The sequence below is a fragment of the Phalangium opilio genome, unplaced genomic scaffold, assembly GCF_054372755.1.
Source record: "Phalangium opilio isolate 3A_F unplaced genomic scaffold, DU_Popi_V2 ptg000056l_1, whole genome shotgun sequence".
Classification (NCBI taxonomy): Eukaryota; Metazoa; Arthropoda; class Arachnida; order Opiliones; family Phalangiidae; genus Phalangium; species Phalangium opilio.
Window position 1 is genome coordinate 5,633,644 of NW_028324175.1, and position 23,199 is coordinate 5,656,842.

The 23,199-nt window shown below is 41.1% G+C and overlaps 3 protein-coding genes across 4 annotated transcripts; 2 read left to right on the forward strand and 1 right to left on the reverse strand.

Moving 5' to 3' along the window:
- Positions 1 to 5,081: 5,081 nt before the first annotated feature.
- LOC149668190 (steroid 17-alpha-hydroxylase/17,20 lyase-like) lies at positions 5,082 to 6,890 on the forward strand. The gene is made up of 2 exons (XM_089841077.1): positions 5,082 to 5,341; positions 5,927 to 6,890. The coding sequence occupies exons 1-2, from the start codon at positions 5,227 to 5,229 to the stop codon at positions 6,400 to 6,402; spliced, it is 591 nt and encodes a 196-aa protein (XP_089697203.1). The 5' UTR covers positions 5,082 to 5,226; the 3' UTR covers positions 6,403 to 6,890.
- Positions 6,891 to 7,665: 775 nt separating this feature from the next.
- Positions 7,666 to 7,995, forward strand: LOC149668191 (cytochrome P450 18a1-like). Its single transcript, XM_089841247.1, has one exon. It carries the CDS (start codon positions 7,666 to 7,668, stop codon positions 7,993 to 7,995), a length of 330 nt encoding a protein of 109 aa, XP_089697373.1.
- Positions 7,996 to 11,549: 3,554 nt separating this feature from the next.
- Positions 11,550 to 19,082, reverse strand: LOC149668192 (uncharacterized). 2 transcript variants are annotated; one of them, XM_089841070.1, is made up of 4 exons: positions 18,586 to 19,082; positions 18,388 to 18,511; positions 14,103 to 14,318; positions 11,550 to 14,069 (listed from the first exon to the last, which is right to left on the reverse strand). In XM_089841070.1, exon 4 carries the CDS (start codon positions 12,636 to 12,638, stop codon positions 11,550 to 11,552), a length of 1,089 nt encoding a protein of 362 aa, XP_089697196.1. In that variant the 5' UTR covers positions 12,639 to 14,069; positions 14,103 to 14,318; positions 18,388 to 18,511; positions 18,586 to 19,082. The 2 variants fall into 2 exon arrangements, with proteins under 2 accessions (XP_089697196.1, XP_089697195.1); XM_089841069.1 differs by lacking the exons at positions 18,388 to 18,511; positions 18,586 to 19,082 and having other exon boundaries at positions 14,103 to 15,379.
- Between the last annotated feature and the right edge of the window lie 4,117 nt (positions 19,083 to 23,199).

Sequence of the window (23,199 nt, forward strand, 5' to 3'; positions counted from 1 at the left end):
ATTCAAAAGTATCCGACCCCACAGATTAAGAGGTACCCCACCCCACATCACCCCGACATTTTAGAGATAAAAATAAATAATAAAAAACTCGGAGTTTCTATCAAGTCTCTGTGGTTCAGTTGGTAGAATGTCTGCCTATTGCGCCAGCGACCTGGGTTCGATTCCCGGGTCCAATTTACGTGAACATTATTAATTTGACAAGTATAGTTGACCTTAAAGGGAGACTCTCAGCTGAAAATCTTAGTGCCATGTTTTATTTTTTCCTGGTTCGTTTCAATTAAATATGAAGCCTCAAATTTTTTTCTGATTTTTCAAACAATTTTTTCAATTAAAATTAAATTTTTTAAAATTTGTTAGGCTTAGCAATGGGTCTCGATTTTAGCACACGTACCTACCGGCCAATAAAAACCTCTTTAGGGATAGAGCCAAATCAGCCAATCCCGTGAGGGTTAGAAAATATTAAGTGGTATGTTGTCTGCTTCAAACAGGAAAAGCAGGGCGGGAAATAAGTATTTTTTCAGAGTGCGCTCGTTACCAGTGACTCCGCGGGGCCCGTCGTCTGCTAAAGTTTGAGGAGGATAGTAATTGTGTTGCAGCTTGACTCTGCTGAGGTGTAAAAGATGGGTTTTTAAATTTTTTCCATCTCGAAGATCACAAAAAATAATAGTAACAATAATCTAAGAGCACAGATCTTCCCATTCCAAAGGCTAATAACTAGACACTCAAGATATACAACAAAATACGACCCGCCACATTTTAATATAATAAGATTACGAGAGTAATTTGAGTTTAAGTGAAACGTATAAAAGCATAAACCTGCTAATTACTAAAGTTTCTAATCCGCTTATCGTTAGACGATCGAAAACGCGTATTTCTTTCGAGTGCTAAAATGTAGAATACATATTTCTGAACATAATGCAGACGACGCAAATGAGACTCGCCCGAGAAAACCTTTGGGGGTTGACTCTTATAAATCACGGGCGCTGATTGGCCGGTAGGTCGCTTTATCAAAATTCAAATGCATGTTTTGGATACAAAACTTCAAATATTGTTTAAAACTATAAATAGCGCTTCAAAAAATCTGAAAAAATTCAAGGCGGCATATTTTAACATAAGGAATCAGAATAAAAATACTTAATTTTTGCCAATAGTGTCCCTTTAAATTCATGGTTTCATTTAATTAAGACTTAATACCTAATAATTGAAATTCCTTTCTTAATTTAGCCACGATGGCTCGTTAGTTTGTCCTTGGCATACTGTACGTGTTTACAAAAATTAAACCATGGCCATTTTACGAACCCACAAAACTATTCTGGGCGCATCTCAAAGGTTTGTAAGAAATTATGGGGCGATTTGTAGTCGAAAATGTTCTATGAAATTTTGCCCTAAGGTCGACCGTTTCCCTCAAGAATGTGATTTTACATTTCTGTCCGCCATTTTTTAAGATGGCCGCGGATTCGAAAAACCTTTAATTAAGAGTAACGTACCTGCAAAACTTCAGCCTTCTACGTACAGCGGTTTGGGCTGCACATTGATTATTAGTCAGTCAGACATTCAAAAATGTATCGTATATTATATTTATATTAAAAATATATAGAGTATGCATTTAGAAAAAGACCCGACACACTTGTCTCTAAAGCGAAAGGCTAATTTCCTATCTTCAAATAGAGTTTTGCGGTCAACTGAGACAGAAATACGGATAAAAGTATTCTCCATGGGGTTTCTAACTTTTTGTTAGAAGGGAATGCGCGGCTTCTTTGATCCCTTTGAAGTCGTGAATGGGCGCTTCCGGGTAGCTGCAAGGCTTCCTTGACTTAAAAGAAGCCGATGCGATAGAGCCGATACTACGTGCATTCCTCTGGTGATAGACGGGTTGGAATTTCGGGGAACGACCTTCAGGGGGGTTTTACAAGGACGCTGCATTCCATAAACAGACACAATAGAAGCCGACTATTTCCGGTATGCCTTGAAATGCGGAAGAAGGGGTGAGTTATTTTTAGCCTCACCGTCTATTAATAGCGTGGATCATTAGATTGACCTGGTCTGTACCTTTTCGAAATTATTTGTGATGTAAAATTCGTCATCAGAAGTAAGATGAGACTAGAAGTACTGAGCTAACCAAATTCTTCACTTGGCGAAAGTGAATATTCTTGATAACACACCAACGGTTGGCCCTCTGGTAGCGGTTTCTGAATTTTCCCTCCAAAACGTGAGAAGCTCGTGGCGGTAAACGGTCGAACTAGATTCAAGCAGTCGCGTCCGTGTTCCGCGGCTTTAGGTTGAGGGGAAGGGGTAGGAAATTTTTTGGAACTCGACCAATTTTTTTCTATCTAGTGTAGGCGCGATGGAAGCGGCATTAAATCCTCAAATTTGTTCACTAGTGCCAGGATCTACTACCAATGCTAGAGCTCTTTACTTCTAGTCTCATCTTACTTCTGGTAAAGCTAGAGACTTGCAGCTCGAGCTAGTTCGAGAACGACAAGCGAGAATTGACTGCACTCGGCTAATTTTGCACTCCATCTTCCTATTTAGTCTGTACTAAACCTTTGGCAGCGCCAAAACCAGGCGTGGCTTTACGAAAATCTATCTCACTTTTCTTATACTGTAGAACATATCTTATAAACTTTTGCTTTTATTGAAATGGCCCAAGCGTGGCGAGCTTACTAAAGTACCGCCCATATCCCTAACTTTGATCTTGAAGCCGCGGAGACCTTAAAATAATTCCCCGCGTCATCTCTATAATTTGTCGGTGCTGATCAACTCATATTCGCTAAAAGGAGTTTACATATTTTCATATTAAGTGCGTCACAACAAGTATCACACTGTAGCAATATCGTTTCATGGGAATTCGAAACAATGGGAGGTTTGCAGAAAGGTTGGACACACCGCTGTTAGGTACGGTATTTATTTATTCATCGTTACAGGCGCGATTCTTACCGGAGCCTCCGAGATGAACTAGGCCCATGCATGTCAAATTTTATGTGGGGAAATATCCAGTTTGTTAAGGAAAATATTTTTACCATATATGTGTACGAGGTGGTGCCAGAAGTCCATTAAATTAGCCTAGGAAGTAACCAAAAGCGGGGTTTGGTACTCCCCTATCTTGTGTAGCAATACTGAAGAAGGGCGACACATTCGCCACCTCGCGATAATTTTTCTCAGATCTCCGGTTTAGGTGCGACTCGTACGCCAAAATTTGCCCTATCGAGAGATAAAAAACTATTGGCCGAAAACGCCCCCTTCCACTGTAAAACCGAGCCCGCTTAAAAATAGGAGAAGGGATGGGGGTGTGAATTTTGGAACAGTCAAGGTCATTCAGTTTTTTATGAACCTATTGAAAAAAAGTATTTAAAGGGAGGGTGAAGTAGAAAATCAAGTGGTTTTTTTATCGATTCCCCTACTATTTACAAGACCAGTCTGCATAGTCAAACATTCAGGAAATACTAGCTCCGAATGATTTTAAAATTCAAATTAGGTTCAGATTTAAAAGATAATTTTAAATAAGGACGTCCGACCAATCGCGTAACCCCCTGCATTTTTATAATTAGTAGAAGAATCGATTAAAAAACCACTTGATTTTCTACTTCACCCTCCCTTTAACAACCGTGGCCGTTCCTTTTTTTAATTTTTTATAAAGCAAACAAGCTACCCTTTAGAGATGCAGCGTTCATGCGCTGAAGAAGTCACGCCCCGCTCACGTCAAGATAGACTTTCTAGAGAAGAGCTCGAGATTTCTAACTGTGTTAGGAAAGGGGAAAAATTTAACCCCCTATCCATGGAGTTAGAAGGAGTTTTTATCCCAACAGAGACGTACGCTATACCCAAGGTTCTTATAGAAACTTTGTATTACGTTATAATATGCAATTGAAAAATATTCCACTTCACGCATTTTGCTAAGACAGACATTTTTGAAATCCGCGTAATACCCCCAAAAATCTACTTCCGAAAGGCTGTTGGGATCCAGCTACGTCACTCGCGACTGCGCGGAGAGGAGAGAGAATTTTTCTTATAGCGAGACGTTTTTTTTCGCAAATAAGCACCCCTTGCGCTATACCAGCCATTGTAATTGTTCACTTCCTAGGCTAATTTAATGGACTTCTGGTGGTGCTTATATTACCGTTGTGACAGGGGTCTTCCTTAAATTATCGTTGATATTTCAGGGGTCAGTCGTAAAATTTTCATAATAGAGAAAAGTTTCATCCAAAAATCCTCCGCACGTGTGAGATAAACATCTTCGACTTCACGAAAAAAATGGGTCGTCACTTGGTAAACCCCTGGGCCACGCTCTCTAGCTATAAAAAACAACCCTTTTGTATGGTCCCAGGACCGAGATTGTAAAATGTTTTAGAAAAATAAATCAGAATACTTACACCAGTCAACGGAAAAGGATAGTCGCTCTCGAGTATTTCTCAACCCTCTCCCAAATGGAGAAAAATACTTATAAAAACTTTAAAATAATTAAACAAAACAAATTAAACGTATTTTTCAATCGGTACGTTTTTTAAATAATTAAGTCTCTCCCAAGAGCATAAAGAATACCCTAGAAATCCCAACCAAAATTTTAAGGATTTCTATAAATTATAAGACCAGTCTGCATAGTGAAACATTCAGGAAATACTTCCGAAAGATTTTAAAATTCAAATTAGGTTCAGATTTTAAGGATAATTTTAAAGAAAGTCCTCCGACCAATCGCGTAACGCCCTGCCTTTTTATTAACAAAATTCTCGTGGCACGCTCCATGTCTCGCGCCACGATTGTCACGTTGCGCGCCTAATTTTATCAAATCTCTTGATAAATTTCATTCGACACGGAACGTGCCACGAGAATTTTTTTAACAAGAAGGCAGGGCGAAATCGGAACCTAATTTGAATTTTAAAATCATTCGGAAGTATTTCCTGAATGTTTCACTATGCAGACTGGTCTTGTAATTAGTAGAACAATTGATAAAAAATCACTTGATTTTCCACTTCACCCTCCCTTTAAGAGAAATCTATATCTACGTGTAATAACTCTAAATATATATATACTCTAGATGAATTACGTCACTTCACGGATTCCGTGATCGCTTCTGGTTTCGAAGCTGCATCCGAGGAATCTGAAAACAAAATTTACTTAACTGATCGCCATCTGCAAGGAATATTAGGCGACCTCTTTTTGGGTATTGTTAAGGCATTGTTTTTAACGCGATAGACCATTTAAAATAGCTGTCTCTTAAACGCTATACTTATGTTTTCGGCTGGTACCGACGCAACTACAACTGCCATCACGTGGGTAGTCGAAGCTTTAGCTGCCTTTCCTGAAATTCAGGAAAAAATTCGTGAAGAAATAGACGACAACAAAGGTACAAACATTTTCTTAATCGCGTAGGATTCAATAGATGGGTCGCGGGGAATTATTCTCCTCTCCCGTCTTAACGGTCTTATGTTAGGATGAAACTTAAAGGCCAACTTCCAAAGAAGAGGGTTCTAGCGAACTGAAAACCGAGCATCGAGACTAACAATGTAGTGACCGTGCCGATTTTCGAATTCCCGCTGGGGTAAAAGATGGAAGGGTTCTCTCTAAATGAAAGTCGTGCAATGTGGTTCTAGAGAACTGAAGATGAACAACAGAAATCCTTTTAATCTTTTTTCCTCTCGAATTTTGTTTTCCTCGGAAGGAAATTCTCTATTGCGTATCTTCCGTTCGATAGAACCATATTGCACGGTTTTCAGTTAGCTAGAAGCCTTCCAACTTTTGCCCAGCGGGGATTCGAAAATCGGCACGGTCGCTCCACTGTTAGTCTCAATGCTCGGTTGTCAGTTCGCTAGAGCCCTTTTCGCTGGAAGTCGGCCTTTAAGCTCGGAACAAGCACCATTAGAATTACCTACGTCGTTTGTATGTTTATCCCGATATTACCTATACCGAAATGCAATTTAATTACAATTAGGTTCCGGTTTACCAACCGTGGACCGCAGGAAAGATTGTCCCTACACTTGGGCCTTCATCTCGGAATGTTTGAGGTACAAACCGCCCTTATCCGTACTCGTTCCTCACGCCACCAACGTCAACACGTCAATTGGCGGCAAGAAAATTCCCTACGGGACAATCGTGTTTTTCGATATTACCGCTACACACCTTGATCCGAATTTGTGGGAAGAACCGTTGAAATTTAAGCCGGAACGGTTCTTGGACTCGGATGGTAACTACGCGTCCAAGAAAATACCCGGTTATCTTCCATTCGGCGAAGGAAAGCGAATGTGCATTGGTGAGGAATTAGCTCGAAATGATCTATTTCTCATCATTGCAAATGTCACGCGCAAAGTTCGCATTGTGGCGAGCAGAAACGCCAATAAAATGCAGAGTGAAAACAACCCCTTCTTTAATTTGCCCGCGGATTTTGAGATTAATGTCTTACCTAGATAAAACAAGTTCCATCTTTTAAATTAGATACTACCCTAATTACTTACAAATATTCAAGAGTTCAAGGTGGTGTATTTTATCTGAATATTGATGGTATAATGTTTAATATTACTGACCTTTTGTAATCGCCTGATTAAAGGAACATTTTTTCATAAAAATGTGGCTCGTGGATTTCTCGTGGCTAACTAATTAAGTAGGCAACTGTCTTTCAGTTATCAACGTTATGGTAATATATAATGTTAAACCCGACAAGGGACTCCTAGAATACACTTTTAAACATATCAAATCCGTCACTGTTGCTGTTATCTAAAAGCTCTTGAACCTTTCACCTTTTTATCGAAAACGACGAGAATCATTCAACAAGCAAAGGGTTTATCAAAATATTTACGAATTATACCAAAGATGAATACAGATATCAGAAAGCATAAGTTTATCATGCCTCTAAGTTGAGATATGGATGCTACTCCTATGGAAATAGTGTTTGTCTGGCTCTCTTTAATGAAACCCTATACTCTCTCCGTATCATTTATTACCTCAACTTCAAAACAAAATTGTACTTCCTAGTCTAGCATTTCTTTTAACCCTTTTAAAATGTTTCAGTACTGAAACCGCCTCTATCTCACGAGAGAGAGTGGGATTTTGGGGGTTGCTTAAGTAAAATTCGTCCCCCTCCCAATGCCTGCCTATACGAAACGTAAAAATCTCCTTTATTCCAATGGATGATTTTTTTCATGTGAGCCATTTAGTATTCGTCTCGTCCGTTTGGTGACTGCACCGCGACAGGAATTTCAAAATTTTCTCTCTTTGGATCTTAGCGCTATACGAGTTCTGACGTAACAGTAGCCTGCAGAAGATGCCCAGTTGTAACCCATATTTGTGTACTTAGAGGCATGATAAACTTATGATAATATTAAAGTAGAACGCAGATTTTTCGACCAGTGAAACGAGACCTTAAAGTTTACTACTTTATATTATTTCTATTTGTGCCTGATTGTAGTTTAAATCTGACGTATAGTAAGGACCTTGAAAACAATCCTTCCTCGAGCGCGAAAAGAATAACGTTCATTCTCTCAAGATCAAAACAACGTTCACGCTCTCTCTCAAGACCTGATTTTATAGCAAAGATAAAATCTCAAAGCAATAATTACTGAAATAAATACGAAAACTTACTTTATTTATGGAACGTATTTTGCAAACGTTATTGAACTTCCTCACGCTGCTAACGTCGACACTTCACTCGGTGGGCGAAAAATTCCGAAAGGAACCATGGTCATCTTTGACATCAACGCTACCCATTTTGACCCGAATTTGTGGGAAGAACCGCGTAAATTGAAACCCGAAAGATTTCTGGATTCGTCCGGCAATTATTCGACAAAGAAATTTTCAGGTTACGTTCCATTCGGCGAAGGAAAGAGAATGTGTATTGGCGAGAAAATGGCTCGCAACGACTTGTTTCTCGTTATTGCTAATGTCATGCAAAAGGCGCGGATCGTCTATCATGGTCCGCGAAACAGAGGCGAAATGGTAATGGAAAACAATCCTCTTGTTAGTTTAGCGGCCGACTATGAAATCAAAGTAGTACCCAGGAGTTTATAAAATACATTTTTGGAAAAATTACTATGTTTTGGTACTTTGGTTATGGTTATAGTAGCATTGTATCAAATCAAAGTAAGAGTGAGAAAAAATTTAATATCATTCTCTCCCTTCAAGTAAATATGATCTTGGCAATGTTTTTAGTTTACTTCAATCAAGTGGTTTGTTTGTGTATTTGTTCCTTATGCGCAGTAACGATTCATTACCGAATCTGAACAAACTGTACCGCTTATATCAGTCACACTCTGCGGTACACTGTAACACTTCTCTCGAAGTGAAGTATTACAAACTTCTGGTCTGTAATATACCATTTCGATGTAACTAAAAGGGAAAGACACGCGGGTAAAACTTTGCCTTCCATCTCGCTTTTGGCGCCTGCACTGTGGTCTTTTTGTATCATGAGAGTGCGCAAAGACGGCAATGTATCAATCAACCCGCGTGTACGTCCCGATACTGAGCGAGGGAATAACGCATACGCGGAATAACGTATATTCGGAATAACGCATACTGGCAATAAGGCATAAATGGAATAACGCATAAATGGAATAACGCTTAATTGTATTAGTGTATAACAGGATTAATACATAAACGGAAAGGACTGGGGTAGTCTCCCAAACAGCGCGACTGGGAAAGTGCACGCTGAAGGGCTTGTCGAAGTGGTATGAAATAACAGACTTATCTGAGACCATCACAAGTGATGGCTCAGAACTGCTGAACTCACTGAAAAGCTTGGTGTGACTGAAGTCCCATTGCTTGGGCTTCCACCAGCCGAGGTTGTTGAGCCTACAGGCTCCCATAATAGCTTCTTCCTCAATAAAGAGGTGAAGGGGAAGCATATTAAGAAGGATTTCCAGAGAAGCTGTGGGGGCTGTCCTCATGGACCCCGTGATACCGATGCACGCCAGCCTTTGAAGCTTGCGTAGTTCATCTTGTCTTAAGGCGAACCCTGGGCCACCAGACAAGAGCTCCATAGGAGACCACTGGCCTGATGATCCTAGTATAAATCCAGTTTACAGCGCCAGGGCTTAAGCCCCAGGACTTGCTGACTGAACTCCTTAAACGCCAAAATAGAATTTTGGCCTTCTTGATGCTCAGATCAAGATGGGATTTCCAAGTAAGCTTGGCATCAAGAGTCACGCCAAGATACTTGACCTCGGAGGACTTCTTTAAAACCTGTCCAAAGAAGGAAATATCGTTGAAGAGGTCATTGGTCCTTTTCCGGGTAAACGGTATAAGGACAGTCTTGTTGGGATTGACGGTCAGGTTAACTCCCCTACACCATTCCTCAACATCATGCAGGACAGATTTCATCAGTGCAGCGATAATTACAGGGAACCTCCCTGTAACAATCACTGCGATGTCATCCGCATAGCCAAAACAGTGACACCCACCTCCCCAAGTCGACCCAGTAGCGCATCCACCACCAGGCACCAAAGAAGAGGGGAAAGAACCCCTCCCTGAGGACAGCCACGGTCGGTGGAGATCTCCAAGGATTCCCCGAGAAGAGACGCCGTCACCCTACGATACGTGAGCATGGATTTTATCCAACGACACAAAGTGTCGTCAATACCAAACCGCTCCGCAGCGCGAAGGATGACTTCACTAGAGACCCTATCAAAGGCTCCCTCAATATCGATGACCCTGTCAAGGCAGTTCAAAATGCCATGAAGCGCCGTCTCTGTAGATTTGCCTTTCTGATAGGCAAACTGAAAAGTGGACAGGGGTGTGTGGGAAAGAACACCATCCCGCAAATACCTGTCCACCAATTTCCCTAAAGTCTTTAGGAAGAAAGAGGTAAGACAGATAGGTCTAAATGCCTTAGCCTCAAGATAGCTCGTCTTCCCAGGTTTGGGAATAAAGATAACCTTCGAGCGCTTCCAGATATCTGGAATATGCGCCAGAGCAATGCAGGCTCTAAATATCCTGCACAGATAAGGGCCAATGGCGTCTATGCCTTCCTGGAGGAGAGCGGGAAAGACGCCATCTGGGCCAGGGGACATATAGGGCTGAAAGGAGTTTACAGCCCACTTAAGTCTAGAGTATGTAACTATCTTGTTGGCGATGCCCCAGTCCGCCCTGTGTGCTCTCCGAAAGTGCACGGGGGGAGCGTCGGTGCTTGTGAGGTCAAAAGCCTTGGAGTCCGGAAAGTGTACCTTAAGCATATGCTTAAGGGTATCAGTCCCTGACTTGGTAAACTCACCTTCTGCCACCTTGATGGTGCTGAGCTGGTGAGTATTATCATGAGCCAGGATCTTCATGATCTTGGCAGTAGCGAGGGCATCAGAGATGCTACCGCAGAAGTCCCTCCAGGAGTTCCTCTTGGCCTCCCGGATGGCTTTATTATATTTATTGAGGGTCTGTCTATAAATAGTCCAGTCCCCAGTCCTCTTAGCCCTATTAAAGAGTTTACGAGTGAGCTTGCGAAGCTTGCCAAGTTCCGTATTCCACCAAGGAACGAGCCTCGGCCGGCTGGCAGGCTTCGCCGGACAGTTGTGGTGGTAGGAATTGATAATGGCTTGTTGCATGAGATCAACTGCCAAATCAAATTCCAGCACCGAGGAAAGCTTTGGAGCATTACCTCTGAGTAGGAGGCAAAGTTCCTCCCTGTAGTCGGACCAGTCGGTCCGACGGGGGTTGCGCAGTTCCGTCTTAACCGAAGTTGACTTGACCGCGACCGAGAAGCAGATGTGCCTATGGTCCGAAAGAGACGGTTCATTAGACACATGCCAATTAGAAACCGACAGACTGATATTGTCTGTGGCCAGGGTGACATCAATGACCTCCTTTCTGTTAGAAGTAACGAAGGTGGGCTCATTGTGCCTGTTGAGAATATGCAGGTTCGTACCGACCAGATATTCAAGTAGTTCATCACCACGTCTGTTGCAGTCACTACTGCCCCACGTGACATGGTGGGCATTGGCATCACAGCCCAAAATGAGCCTGTCCCCCTGCCTCTCACAGCGGTCGACAAGAACGACAACCTCCTGTGGTGGAGGGGAACCCGTGGCATCATGGGGAAAGTAAGCAGACGCCATGATAAGGCCAGTTGCCACTCCAGAAGAGGAGGGCATTACCTTAATCACAGCAGTATCCCTAGTGAGGTAGTTCGGAAGTGGAAGGATGTCAAGACCCTTCCTGGTCAGAACACACGCCCTGGGGTTGGGTGAGGTAAAGTCATAAGAGATATTACCTACATTCTTTAAACGAAGGATTTTACCATTATGAATCCAAGGTTCCTGAATGAGGGCCACATCCAGGCCCTCTAAGGCAAACCTCCGGCATAGAACTGCCGAGGCTGCTTTGCAGTGATGCAGGTTGATCTGGATCACCTTGATGCTCATGTCTTAGGAAGAGAGGCGGCCCCGGCTACTTGCTTGGCGGTAGCGCGGAGTCCCGATCCAGGACCGGTATCTCCTTCGCCTCCACCAGCAGCACCCTCGGCCCCCAACTCCATCCCAGTAATAGGAGCGTAGGTCCTCTCGGTATCAGAGTCCTTCAAAAAGTCGGACTCTGTCCCGAGGTCTATATTTGAGCTATCTGGAAAGGATGGCTCTAAATTAATGCCAGCAATATTTGCTGCCAGCTCCCCACTCAGTATTGCCTTCTTCTTCAGAAGCCTCAGAGGCATTCTGGAGAGGGTCCTTTGGCGCATTCAGGACTTTTAATGTCCCGACATCCACGCCAGTAAGACCCTCGAAGCCGGCCTCCTTGATGGCCTCCATGGAGGAGCCATCAATTAGGAAGATCCAGCGTCTGGTGCTCTTCTCATCGAACGACTTCAGGCACCGCCAACAGTCGGTCAGAAACCTACCATTGTAGGCCTTCAATTGTCGGAGAAGAGCCACCGGATCAGTGGTGCGACGGTCCTTGGTCCGGAAGGACACCTTGAACGGCTTCGGGAGTTCACTGGCCTTCATCACTGAAAGCCGTGTTCCCCCTGTGGCACGCTCATTATGGTGTAGCACCTTCACGAGCCATTCGCTGGTCGCAGAATCCCCACATGAATAGATCATGGCCCCAGCCATGATGTGGAAATTGAGAGGACGCGGCAGCGAGCTTCCCGAAGAAAGCTCAGCGTCCAGTGTGTCAAGTATAGCGGCCTGGATGGGAACGACGTCCTCCTCCGTGACCGCATTAGTCGGATAGCCATCTTTAACGATGGCCATCTTGACAATACTGGCGACGTCGCAGTAAGACTTGGTCTTCTTTGACGCCGCAGCTTGTAAGCTAGGCGAGGGATCATGGTCCTCTGCCCTAGCTCTCTTTCCAGAAAGGGTGGTAGTTTCTCTTGCACCAGGCGTAGAGTCCGTACCCGGGACGTTACTCCCAGCACCCGAAGGTACAGGAGTCCCATCTCGGCCCGTATCTCTTGCACCCAGTGCAGAGTTCTGGCCACCTTTTTGGGATTGTTTTCTTCGGCGGTTGGCCATGCGCCTCCTATTAACTTCACTCAACCTGGTGGAACCCGATTGAGGAGCAGGAGGTGACTTTTGGCCTTCCGCCGATTGCGGGTGGGTGCTGCCAGAGGCAGCATCTCGCCCAGAAGCAGGTTGGGAGTTGCCTCCTTCCCTGAGAGAAGGCTGGGTACCGGTAGAACCGGCTCCATGCCCAGGTTTGTTTTTGGTTTTTGTTTTTAAAGAATCCATAAAGATCCCACGAGTAATGAGGCAAGTAAAAGGTCACCACCCGGTAGTCCTCAACCCGGGTGGAAGGCTAATTACAACGGGGTTTCGCCTGGTGCCCCGAGGGGATCGTTCGAGATACCGTAGATTAACTTCCCCGGTACCACACAGCCCTCAGCACGATACCTGCACACCTTGGCTTGGGAAGGGCGCGTATCAACTCAGCCCACAAAACGCAGTGGTTGACCAGCTCTCACCACCGAGGAGGTGTGATACAACGCACTGTTGAGGACCCAAGCTGGCGGCCGCGTGACTATAGCCGTTAAATGTTGTTCTTGGAAAAAATGGGCTTTTCGTGGGCAGTGGTGAATCATAGGTTTTGATAGATTTTAAAAAAAGGATTTCAGAAAAATTGAGCTGAAAAAGTTACATTTTGATATTTGAAATTTGAAAATATACCGTAAACTGAAAACTAAATAGGCGTTGACGTTATAATAGTCGATACTATGAGCGCTAAGCTTAAAATGTCAACTTTTGAAACTTATTATTTTATTAATGGACTATAGTTTTGGTTAGTTTTCATAATGGTTTTGAGGTTCTTTATTAACATTAAATGATTATAAAGCATTTTCTTTCTAATTCTTTCGACCTTCAAAAGCCGAGTGAGTACAACTCTAAATTTTAATTGGAAATAAACCTCCTCGAGTCGAGACGAGGGCTCACAATCCACTTAAAAGCTTTTTCTTAAATAATTAAATAAATATAATTGATATTAATTATTTTAATCGTCAGTAATTTACCTTAATTTTAGTTAAGTTGTTTTAAGAAACGTTATTCCTAATATAATTTTAAACATAGCTATTGTTGACGTTTCAATTCTAGCGTATGCCTCTTTAACAATTTTTGGAGATTTAGGTTAAATGTAAGTTGGCCGGTTCCCGAGAAGGGATAAGAAATAGTGTAATTGCGTGAAACTTTAGTGGAAGCCCTGCCATTGGAGGCGGGACGTTTCTCGTAACCCAAGCCGATTGCAGCGTTCATTGAAAAGTTTCTCCGCTTTGAAACGTAAGTGGTAAAAATGAACTGAAGCTATCATTAAGATAAAAAAATTCGCACTCAATTGTGAACTAAATTAAGAAAAGAATTCAGTCTCGCATTAATAAAAACTGGCAAATATATACGAGTAAAGTTTACAGTTATTTAATTAATCGAATTAAGTACAAAGATCTATTAAAACTGTACCAAATGCTAAAACGCATTAAATAAAACAATTATTGCTAGAAGTTGACCCCTCGGAATTATCTTAATTTTGGAATGATAATAAGCTTATAACCAGCTTTTCTGTCTGATATTGAATTTTCCTCTTTTAGGATATAATTGTATCAAGGCTTAAAACGGAGATCATATTAGATTTACAGATTGAAATCCCCCCTTCATTTTAAGAACGTATGAACACTGCAAAAGAATATTGTTGGAAAACATACCAACCTTAATGTCGTTTTCTTTATATAACTGAATAAATATGGTTTTAGCCACATCGTTAACGAAGGGTTATTAGTTCGACCTAGTGTGTTGAAGATGATGAATGTGTTTCGTTCGCAGGTGTGAGCCTCTAACCGTCATTTTTCATTTACCCTTCTGTATTTCCTTTTTAACGGATCACGTGACGTTAAGTCCTCCGCTGTGCGACCAGGTAGGTGCGTGCTACATACAGAAACTATAGACCTTTTCAATGTAAAACACGTTGGGAAACCAAAATAAACCTCTCCGAGTCGTGACGCAATTAAGAGGTTTTTCTTAAATAATTAAATAAATATAATTGATGTAATTTAATCGTCACTAATTTAGCTAAATTATAGTTCAATCATTTTAAGAAATTTTATTCCTAAAATCAATTTAAACATAGATATTGTTGACGTATGAATTCAAGCGTATGCCTCTTTAAAAATGTTTGGAAATTTAGGGTAGGTCTATATAAAGCGATTGATTTTTTTGATTCACTATAAGTGATAACAGGAATACATAGATTTAGTAAATCTATGTATTCTTGGTGATAAGAAAGCTCGCAATTGCTTGAACCTTTGGTGGAAGCCCTGCCAGTGAGATTCTAGACGTTTCTCGTAACCCCAGCTGATCGCCGCGTAAATCTTAACCATCATGATGATAATGGAGTAGAAGCCAATAATTGCTTTCTGCACAAACACGTTTGCTCCGATTTGCCAACTGCGAACGCGGTGACAGACACACACACACAGTGTAAATACTCTCCGTGACGTCATCGTCACTCGGAGAGGTAAAAGGGGGCTAGGCAACCCTCAGTATCAGGACATACAAGGGGGTAGATACATTGTCGACTCTGAGCACTCTCATGATGATACAAAGAGACTACAGTGCGGGCGCCAAAAAGCGAGGTGAAAGGCATCGAAATGGTCGATTGTGTGCCGTTCAAAGGTTCAACTTACCTTCCCCCTTTGACTTTCATTTCTCTACTTCCTCCATGGTGGAACCGTTGCGAGCGTGCGCCTTAAAATTTAAACTCTCCCTAGTTTGAACGTCACCTGAGACTACTTCAGAGTAAATTTGAAGGTTTCTCAGGCTTCGGTAGTTGTGCTGAGTAACAATTAGTACCCTTTTAAAATAAGTTTGTTGGCCGGTAATAGTGCGCAGACCAAATTTGCGTCCGGCTCTTCTCTGAGAGTATTCCCACGTGACCCTCCTCCATTTCTCGTAGCTGTTCCGATATGCATTCGGCCTTCTAATCTCTAGTTCTTCCACGAATTAACAAACGCGTTGTTATCATTTTTGCTACATTGTATCGATTGCACTAACAGTTTTACCCAAATAGTAACAGTAATAAGTACTAACAAAGACAAGTAGACAGTGAGCGAAGTAAGTAGGGCGTTGGCATCGCGCGATTCACGTTGCCAACGATGTGGCTTTATTATGGGCGAGCCCATCTTGTTTTTGCTTTTTGTGGTTATTTACCTCATGCTAAGTTTTTTCACGTGTAGCTATTCTTATCTTCTATAAAGCAGTAAAATAAACAAAGAAAAATAATGTAATTAAGGAACTGAACTCCTTAAGTATTCCAAGTTTGGCCCTAGTAACAGTTTCGTTAGCGGCGGCGAGTGGTCAACAACAACAGCAGATAAAGTGCACGGCGCTAACAACTATCAGAACTCCGATGTATGATACTACTCCAAGGTCTGTATATTTTTCAAAATTTCGCACTAGCGACCCGATGCTAAAACTGTAATCAACGAAGAGTACAATATCTATATCTGCAGAAGTCCATTAAATTAACCTAAGAAGTAACCTCTCCCCTTTGCCAAGCCAAAACTGGAGTTCGTAAGGAAAGTCAACTTGTAGGGGATCAACTGGAGCCGCACTATGCGTTCGTTCCTTATTTTTGATCTTTTTTAGAGCAAAACCGTTCCTGGTCCCTTTAGAGATCCAGCGTTCATGGGCTGAAGAAGTCACGCCCCGCTCACGTGAAGAAAGACTTGTTGATTGGAATTGAATAAAGCGTTGAATTCGTCTAAAGCAAAAAACTGAGTGACTTTGTTGGGAGGGGGAAAAAGTTAAAAGGACTTACCCACCAGAAACGTACTCTATACCAGCCATTGTAATTGCTTACTTCCTAGGGTAATTTAATGGACTTCTGATATCTGTAAAAGTAAAGTCCTGACGTACTGACTGATAATTCAGAATGTAGGACATAATCCCCCATAGGAGAAGAAAAGGACATAATCCCCTCAGGTAGGAGACAAAATCCCCCGGAAAATTTCCCCCGAATGGATGCCGAAGACAGAATACCCCAAGCCCTAGGACAAATTCCCCCCAGCCCCAGGACAAATTCCCCCCAGCCCCAGGACAAATTCCCCTCAATTAATGTAAAAAATAATATTTTGGAAAAGGCGTACCTTTGTTGGTCGCTATAATTTCCATGGTTTAATGAACAAGTGCTAAAATATGCATTGTCTTTTATAGAAATCTTAAAAAATATTAAGCCTGTAACTATAGGCCTAAAGGGAGGGAAATCTCAATATTTTAAAATGTAATGTTACTTCGGAAGAAAATAAATGTAAAAAATAATATTTTGGAAAAGGCGTACCATTGTTACAATATTTGCAAAATATTATTAACCGAACCCAACCTAACCTAACCTAACCCATCCCAACCCAACCCAACCGAACCTAACCTAACCTAACCCAACCTAACCTAACCCAACCTAACCTAACCTAACCCAACCTAACCTAACCTAACCTAACCCAACCAAACTCAACTGAACCCGAATAAAATCAAAAAATTGACAAACTGAATGTCAATATTGAATGTTAGTGACACAACCAATTAACAATTCGAAAGCAAAAATTGTTTCATGTTTGCAATTTTTCTCCATTATTCACGCTAATAACTAATTATTAATACGTAAACCCATTCCTACCCTAGAAATGAATGAAACTGAACGAAATAATTTCAAATTATATTTTGATAATACTCACGTACCTTTGGGGAATCGAACCCACCATTCGCCTCTCCGCTGTTCAACGCCTTATCCACTACGCCACCAGATCGCTGAGGCTTCCAGTGTTTTAGATAATATTGATATTGTATTTTTTATTGTCGGGGGATTATGACCGGGGAATTTTGTCCAGAGGGTGGGGGATTTTGACTAGAGAGTGGGGGGATTTTGTCTACAGAGTGGGGGGATTTTGTCTTGAGAGTGGGGGGATTTTGTACTCTTAACTAGGATGGGGGGGAAATGACCGGGGGATTTTGTCTTGAGAGAGGGGGGATTTTGTACGTTTTTAAAAATGGGGGAATTATGACCGGGGGTCTTTTGTCTTGGGGGCATTTAGTCCGTATACCGATAATTCAGGCCCAGCCCAAATTAGCTTGACCTAAAAGGCTGAAATTTTACAGGAAAGTTACTGTATAGTAGTAGGCACGCTGCCATCATGAAAAATGGCGGTCAGAAATGTAACGAAAACCTTCGTTATGGAATAACGTTGATTGCGCGTTTCAAACGATTTCAATAACATTTTGTATACTGGTTCCCAATACCCTACAGACAAGCCTTATGGCTTTTGATGTTCGATTTTCCGTCATCTTTAAAAATGGCAGCCCGATAACAAATTAAAAGGTTCCAACAGGCATGGACGAACCATGCAACGGGCAACGCCGAGTGCCTTTGCTGCTAGTTTTTACCTCTCCGAGTGACGATGACGTTACGGAGAGGTGTTACACTGGACGTGTCTGTGTGTGTGTCTGTTTTTCTGTGTGTGTGTCTGTCACCACGTTCGCAGTTGGCAAATCATAGCAAACGTGTTCGCAAAAAGCAGTATTAGCTTCTACTCCATTATCATCGTTGGGGTTAGGATTTACGCGGCGATCGTCTAGGGTTACGAGAAACGTTAAGTCTCCCAATGGCACGGCTTTCACCAAAGGTTCACGCAATTGCGGGTTTTCTTATTACTTATGGTGAATAAATCCGACTATCGCCTCATATACCCCAAATATTCAATAATTGTTTAGAGGCATACGCTTGAATTCAAACGTCAACATTAGCTATGTTTAAAATGATTTTAGGAATAAAGTTTTTTAAAACGATTAGCAAGAATTAAGGTAGATTTCTGACGATTAAATTAATTAATATCAATTGTATTTATTTAGCTATATAAGAAAAACCTCTTAATTGCGTCTCGACTCGGAGAGGTTTCTTTTGGTTTCCCAACTTGTCATATAATTCTATTAAATTATTATCGCTTACAGACAACACTTGTTCCTTTTCTCTTCTGAAGTTTTGATACGTGCAAGGATTTACGTGAATGGTCGAAATGTCGCCGACAGAATTTGAATTTATGGGAAGTGATCGATATTTTAAATACAAGTATCTAAAATTAGAATTTTCATATCTCACACGTTACTTTCGATTTCAAAATGATTTTTTTTAATTTTAGATACACACAGGAAACCCCAATAAACGTAACGACACTCGAGGTGAGTTTATCAACATTGGGTTTCAGACAGAATTATTTTCCTAGATTGCAAATAAACTTTTAGCTTTTCTTATCAGGAAACGTGGGAGATGGAGAACACCGTGCCATGTTACAAAATTATTGGCGATTATTTAAGGCGATCCCTCAACATGAAGTAATTGGAATTCAATTCGAGCAATCGCTAGAAACGAGAAAGAATTGCGTTAACGTACAATCATGAACGAAATAGTGAACAATCCAGGACTTAACAGCCGTTCATTCACAAGTTGTTGAGAGAGAAAAAAATTAGGGGAAAAATTGAAGTTGAATTGATTTTGGTAACGCCATCTGTGGATGAAGAAATAAAGCATAATATTTGAACTTTTGAAGTCGAATGGAGTAAAACCCGTTATCACCGGTTTACTCTTCTTCAAATATTGGAATTGGGTCGTTATTTCTGTAAAATGGTTAAGAATAAGCACCGTGTGTTTCCATACCGTAACAGTGATAATCGGTATTTACATAACCCGCAATCTCTATTTCGCGTATGCAGCCACAGAAAGCCACCCTCTAACGTGACCTTTAATTCTGTCCCTAAAATGACGTAGTTCCGCTAGCGCGAATTTGAATCAACAGGGGCAATAGTAGTAGTGGGCGGTTTTTTCGCTAAAGACATGTCCTGGATTGGTCACTATTTCGTTCATGGTACAATCAAGAGAAAATAGAAGAAGAGAGTATAGAAGGTTGCTGCGACTCGATTGAGGGGTTAGATTTCAACCGACCTAGCGTCGCGACTCCACACCCCTTAAAGGATAGCCTCCTCACAGCTTTTAGACAGAGAAAAATAGTTCCCGCAAAACAGACTATGGACTCAGAGGCAGGGCCGGAAATAAGCAAAGGACACTGGACGTTGTCCAATAAAATTTTAAAATGTCCCATAATTTTTTAAAAAACTAAGGGGGTCACTGGACGGTTGACCAGTAAAGTTTTCCGACGCTTTGACAGCTTGACTATGAAGACGCGACGCAATTTTTGCGCACTGGGACAATGTCCTATAAATTTTCCAGTCAAAGGGGGTACCACTGAACACAAGTCCTATAAACATTTTTTCTTATTTCTGGCCCTGAGGCGGTAAACGAGGGCGGCTCGCTCTCCCAGAACATAGCCCACTCGTTCACGCGCAGCGTCCGTCAGCGCAGATCGAGTGGGCTATGTCCAGAATTCAGCAGCGCTACTTTCCAACAAAAAAATCTAACTTCTAACCTTCTGATTGCTTACTTTTAGTTTTAGAGAGAGGGGGGGGGGTTAAAACTGGACGAAGTAAAAAGCAGGGATATAGTTAAATTTTGACCCAAGTATTGGTACGTCACATCCTCCTAAGTCTTACCTCTGTTCTGGGCCCAAAAGGTCAGGGAAAAGTCAGGGAATTTTAAAAGTTTCAGCAAAGTCAGGGAATTTTATTTTAGCGGGTAAAGTTTCTGGGTGATAAGTCTTTATTGTAAGAGTAATGAAAGTTTCTCCTCATCCTAATCTCTTAACACAGAAAACTCTAGAGCAATCCTTAAAAATGTCTAGAATTGTTTCTACAAAGTAAAGGCTCTCTAAAAAATGTCTAGAATTGTTTCTACAAAGTAAATGCTCTCTAAAAAAATCTCTTAGACTGTTATTTATAGTTAAAATGTTTCTTTACCATTTTGGTGCAACAAATACACTGGAAAACTTAATGTAGATCGAGTTTATTTAATTATAAGCACTTAAAACGTGCTGGGTAAAAGTTATTTGATAAACCTCAAACACGTGTCCGAGATGAGGCACGTGGTTTAAAGAAACTTTGTTTCATTATAAAAACTTGCGCTGCAGGGAATTAGCGCTGATATCTCGCGAAAAACTTGAGTACGTGTTCAGAAGGGAACTATGAAAATTTGTACAAAATTAACGGATAGCGCCTCTGGTAAAATCTTTTTAAGGATTTTCGTCTTGTTTTATTACGCCATATCGATTTAACAAAATGCTCTTTGGCCAATTTTTTTTTCTCCCTTAAACCAGTATAAGAACCAAAAGCTTTTCCCAGGGATAGATTTAATTTTAGAAGTAGGAATGGAGAACAGAGTAATCTGAGCGCGCGTCAAAGTACTCGGGAAAGGGGGGGGGGGTTTATGAAAGAAGCGGTAAAATTCAGGGAAATTTCGAATTTTTAGTAAAATTCGGGGAAATTTGCGTCAAACAGGGGCCGAGTAATTAAGCAAAGTGAACGTGAATATTCCCACCATAGGATTAAGATTACACTATACTTTGGAGGCTCAGAACTGTGGTTATACTAGAGATACGGGGATGTCCTTTGATTATGTAGTAGTCATATTTGCCCCCCCCCCGTTCGTTAGCATTTGCTCCATAGGATACTCCATATACGGGAAAACTCTGGGAAGTATATGGGGGAAAAACCTGGAAATCTCAGGGAAATTTGTTTTCCAAAAGTTGTGTGAACCCTGTTTAAGTGAGCCAATAAAATAATTTAAACTTTTCTTTACGTGTTGGAGGGAGGGGCTCTATACTGGGCTATGAGTCGGACTGAAGTAAATACTAACAGAAGGGAATAAAGGAGAAGGGAGACATTAGAGGCTGATATGGTAACGGGAGTCCGGCCAACCTCAAGAAAACCGCGAAAACTTGCGCAAGTACACAGCTTTTAACCAATTTACTGCAAATATAGTTCTTTAAGTCCTCCGCGGTATCAGGCGGCCTATTTGTCTGCTAGATTTTCATTCTCCAAAGGCTTAGGGCTGTCGATGTTTCGTTCTTGTGCAATTATAACCTCAAGTATGTATTTTATTGAAACTAATTTTTATTTTTTAATATTAATTCAGAATAATTAGTTTTCATCTATTTATTACCTTCAAATTATCTGATTTTGGTATGTTCTATCAATCTAGGGTCTTCATTATGAATTCCGACGTAATCACATCATGCACAAATATTATCATAAGTAACTGTTCAACCGAAAGGTTTTTGAAAAATATTAATGTTCCTGGAAGTGAAATAGCTTTATTGCACAATGAATTGGCTAGTCGAACAACTCAATTTGAATCTCTAATTAAGTATCTTATAAAGTTATTTTACCAAATATATGATTCTGTTAATGCTCCTAATACTTCTATCAAAGGAAAAAAAGTTAAGAGTACGTCAGAAAAAAGCACGCTCACGATTATAAATTGGTATGGTGCCATCGCGAAACATTTCTTCGATTTATCAATTTTAACCACAGAAGCTACCTCAACTGCGGCTAAGGTGTCACACTATCAGAAACTCCAGTTATTTCATGCCTATGGATATGAAGTATTCTCTGTATCAAGACTGAAGCTACTTGGTAGAGATTTAGATGTGAATAACCAGTGTGATAACCCCGAATCAAAGACAGCAAATGATACTGATACTGGCTGCGATGATCTCATTGAAAGTATCGATTTAGATGTGAATAACCAGTGTGATAACCCCGAATCAAAGACAGCAAATGATACTGATACTGGCTGCGATGATCTCATTCAAAGTATCGATTTAGATGTGAATAACCAGTGTGATAACCCCGAATCAAAGACAGCAAATGGTACTGATACTGGCTGCGATGATCTCATTGAAAGTATCGATGATGCAAGTGTAGAAGACAAATACGACAGAAGCTATATTTCATTTGGCGGTGGCTGCTTATCGAGTATAAGAAGAGTTTTTAAAAATCGGATTCGATTTGGAAAAGAAAAATCACTATGTGAGAAGCAAATCCTAGAAGCTAAAACACTTTACGAATTGAGCTGGATTTTCAGCATGGATGCCAAAGATAAAGTGAATTTAAATTATACGGGCATGCTTATGAGAGATGACGGTGGAATGCAGTTTCCGAGAGAGGAGCTTAAACCATTTTTACGGGAACTTAACTCGAAAGTTAGAAGCTACCTTAGTACAGAGGGTTTCTGTAAATACGGACGAGGCATTATAAAAGTAATGGCAGAAAATGTTTTCCAAGATGCCAGTCTAGTCAAGAAATTTCTTGAAAGTGCAAGAACATTCACAGATCGTGCGGAAGAAGATTTGCTTCTATTTTATAAAGAATGGACAAGAAAAATGGTTCACGCAATGTTCAATGATTGGTTAAGAGCTAAAGAATCGCAGGAAAGTGAAAACCATAAGGAAATGAGTAAAGGTGGCGCTTCTCTTAGGGATGAACTATATATTCTTTCAAAAACATCCACAAATTCGCTTAATCAACCCCTGAATGAAGATAGCAGTATTTCAAAAAAGACCACGAAAATGTCGACAGCCACAATCTCAAAACCCAAAGTCTCAAATCCAACCGCTATACGTAAAAAGAAAACTGTGATAGAAGTGAAAAATCGCAAAGACGTGTCAAAACTGACCAAAAGAGCTCGTCCGAAAACCATTGTGATAGCAAAAGATGCCACACAACCCAACAGTACATTGGGACAAGCTAAGAAACCCACAAAAAGAGGGCGTCCAAAAACCATTGTGATAGCTCAAGATGCCAAAGAACCCAACAGTACATCTGGACAATCTAAGAAACCCTCAAAAAGAGGGCGTCCAAAAAACATTGTGAT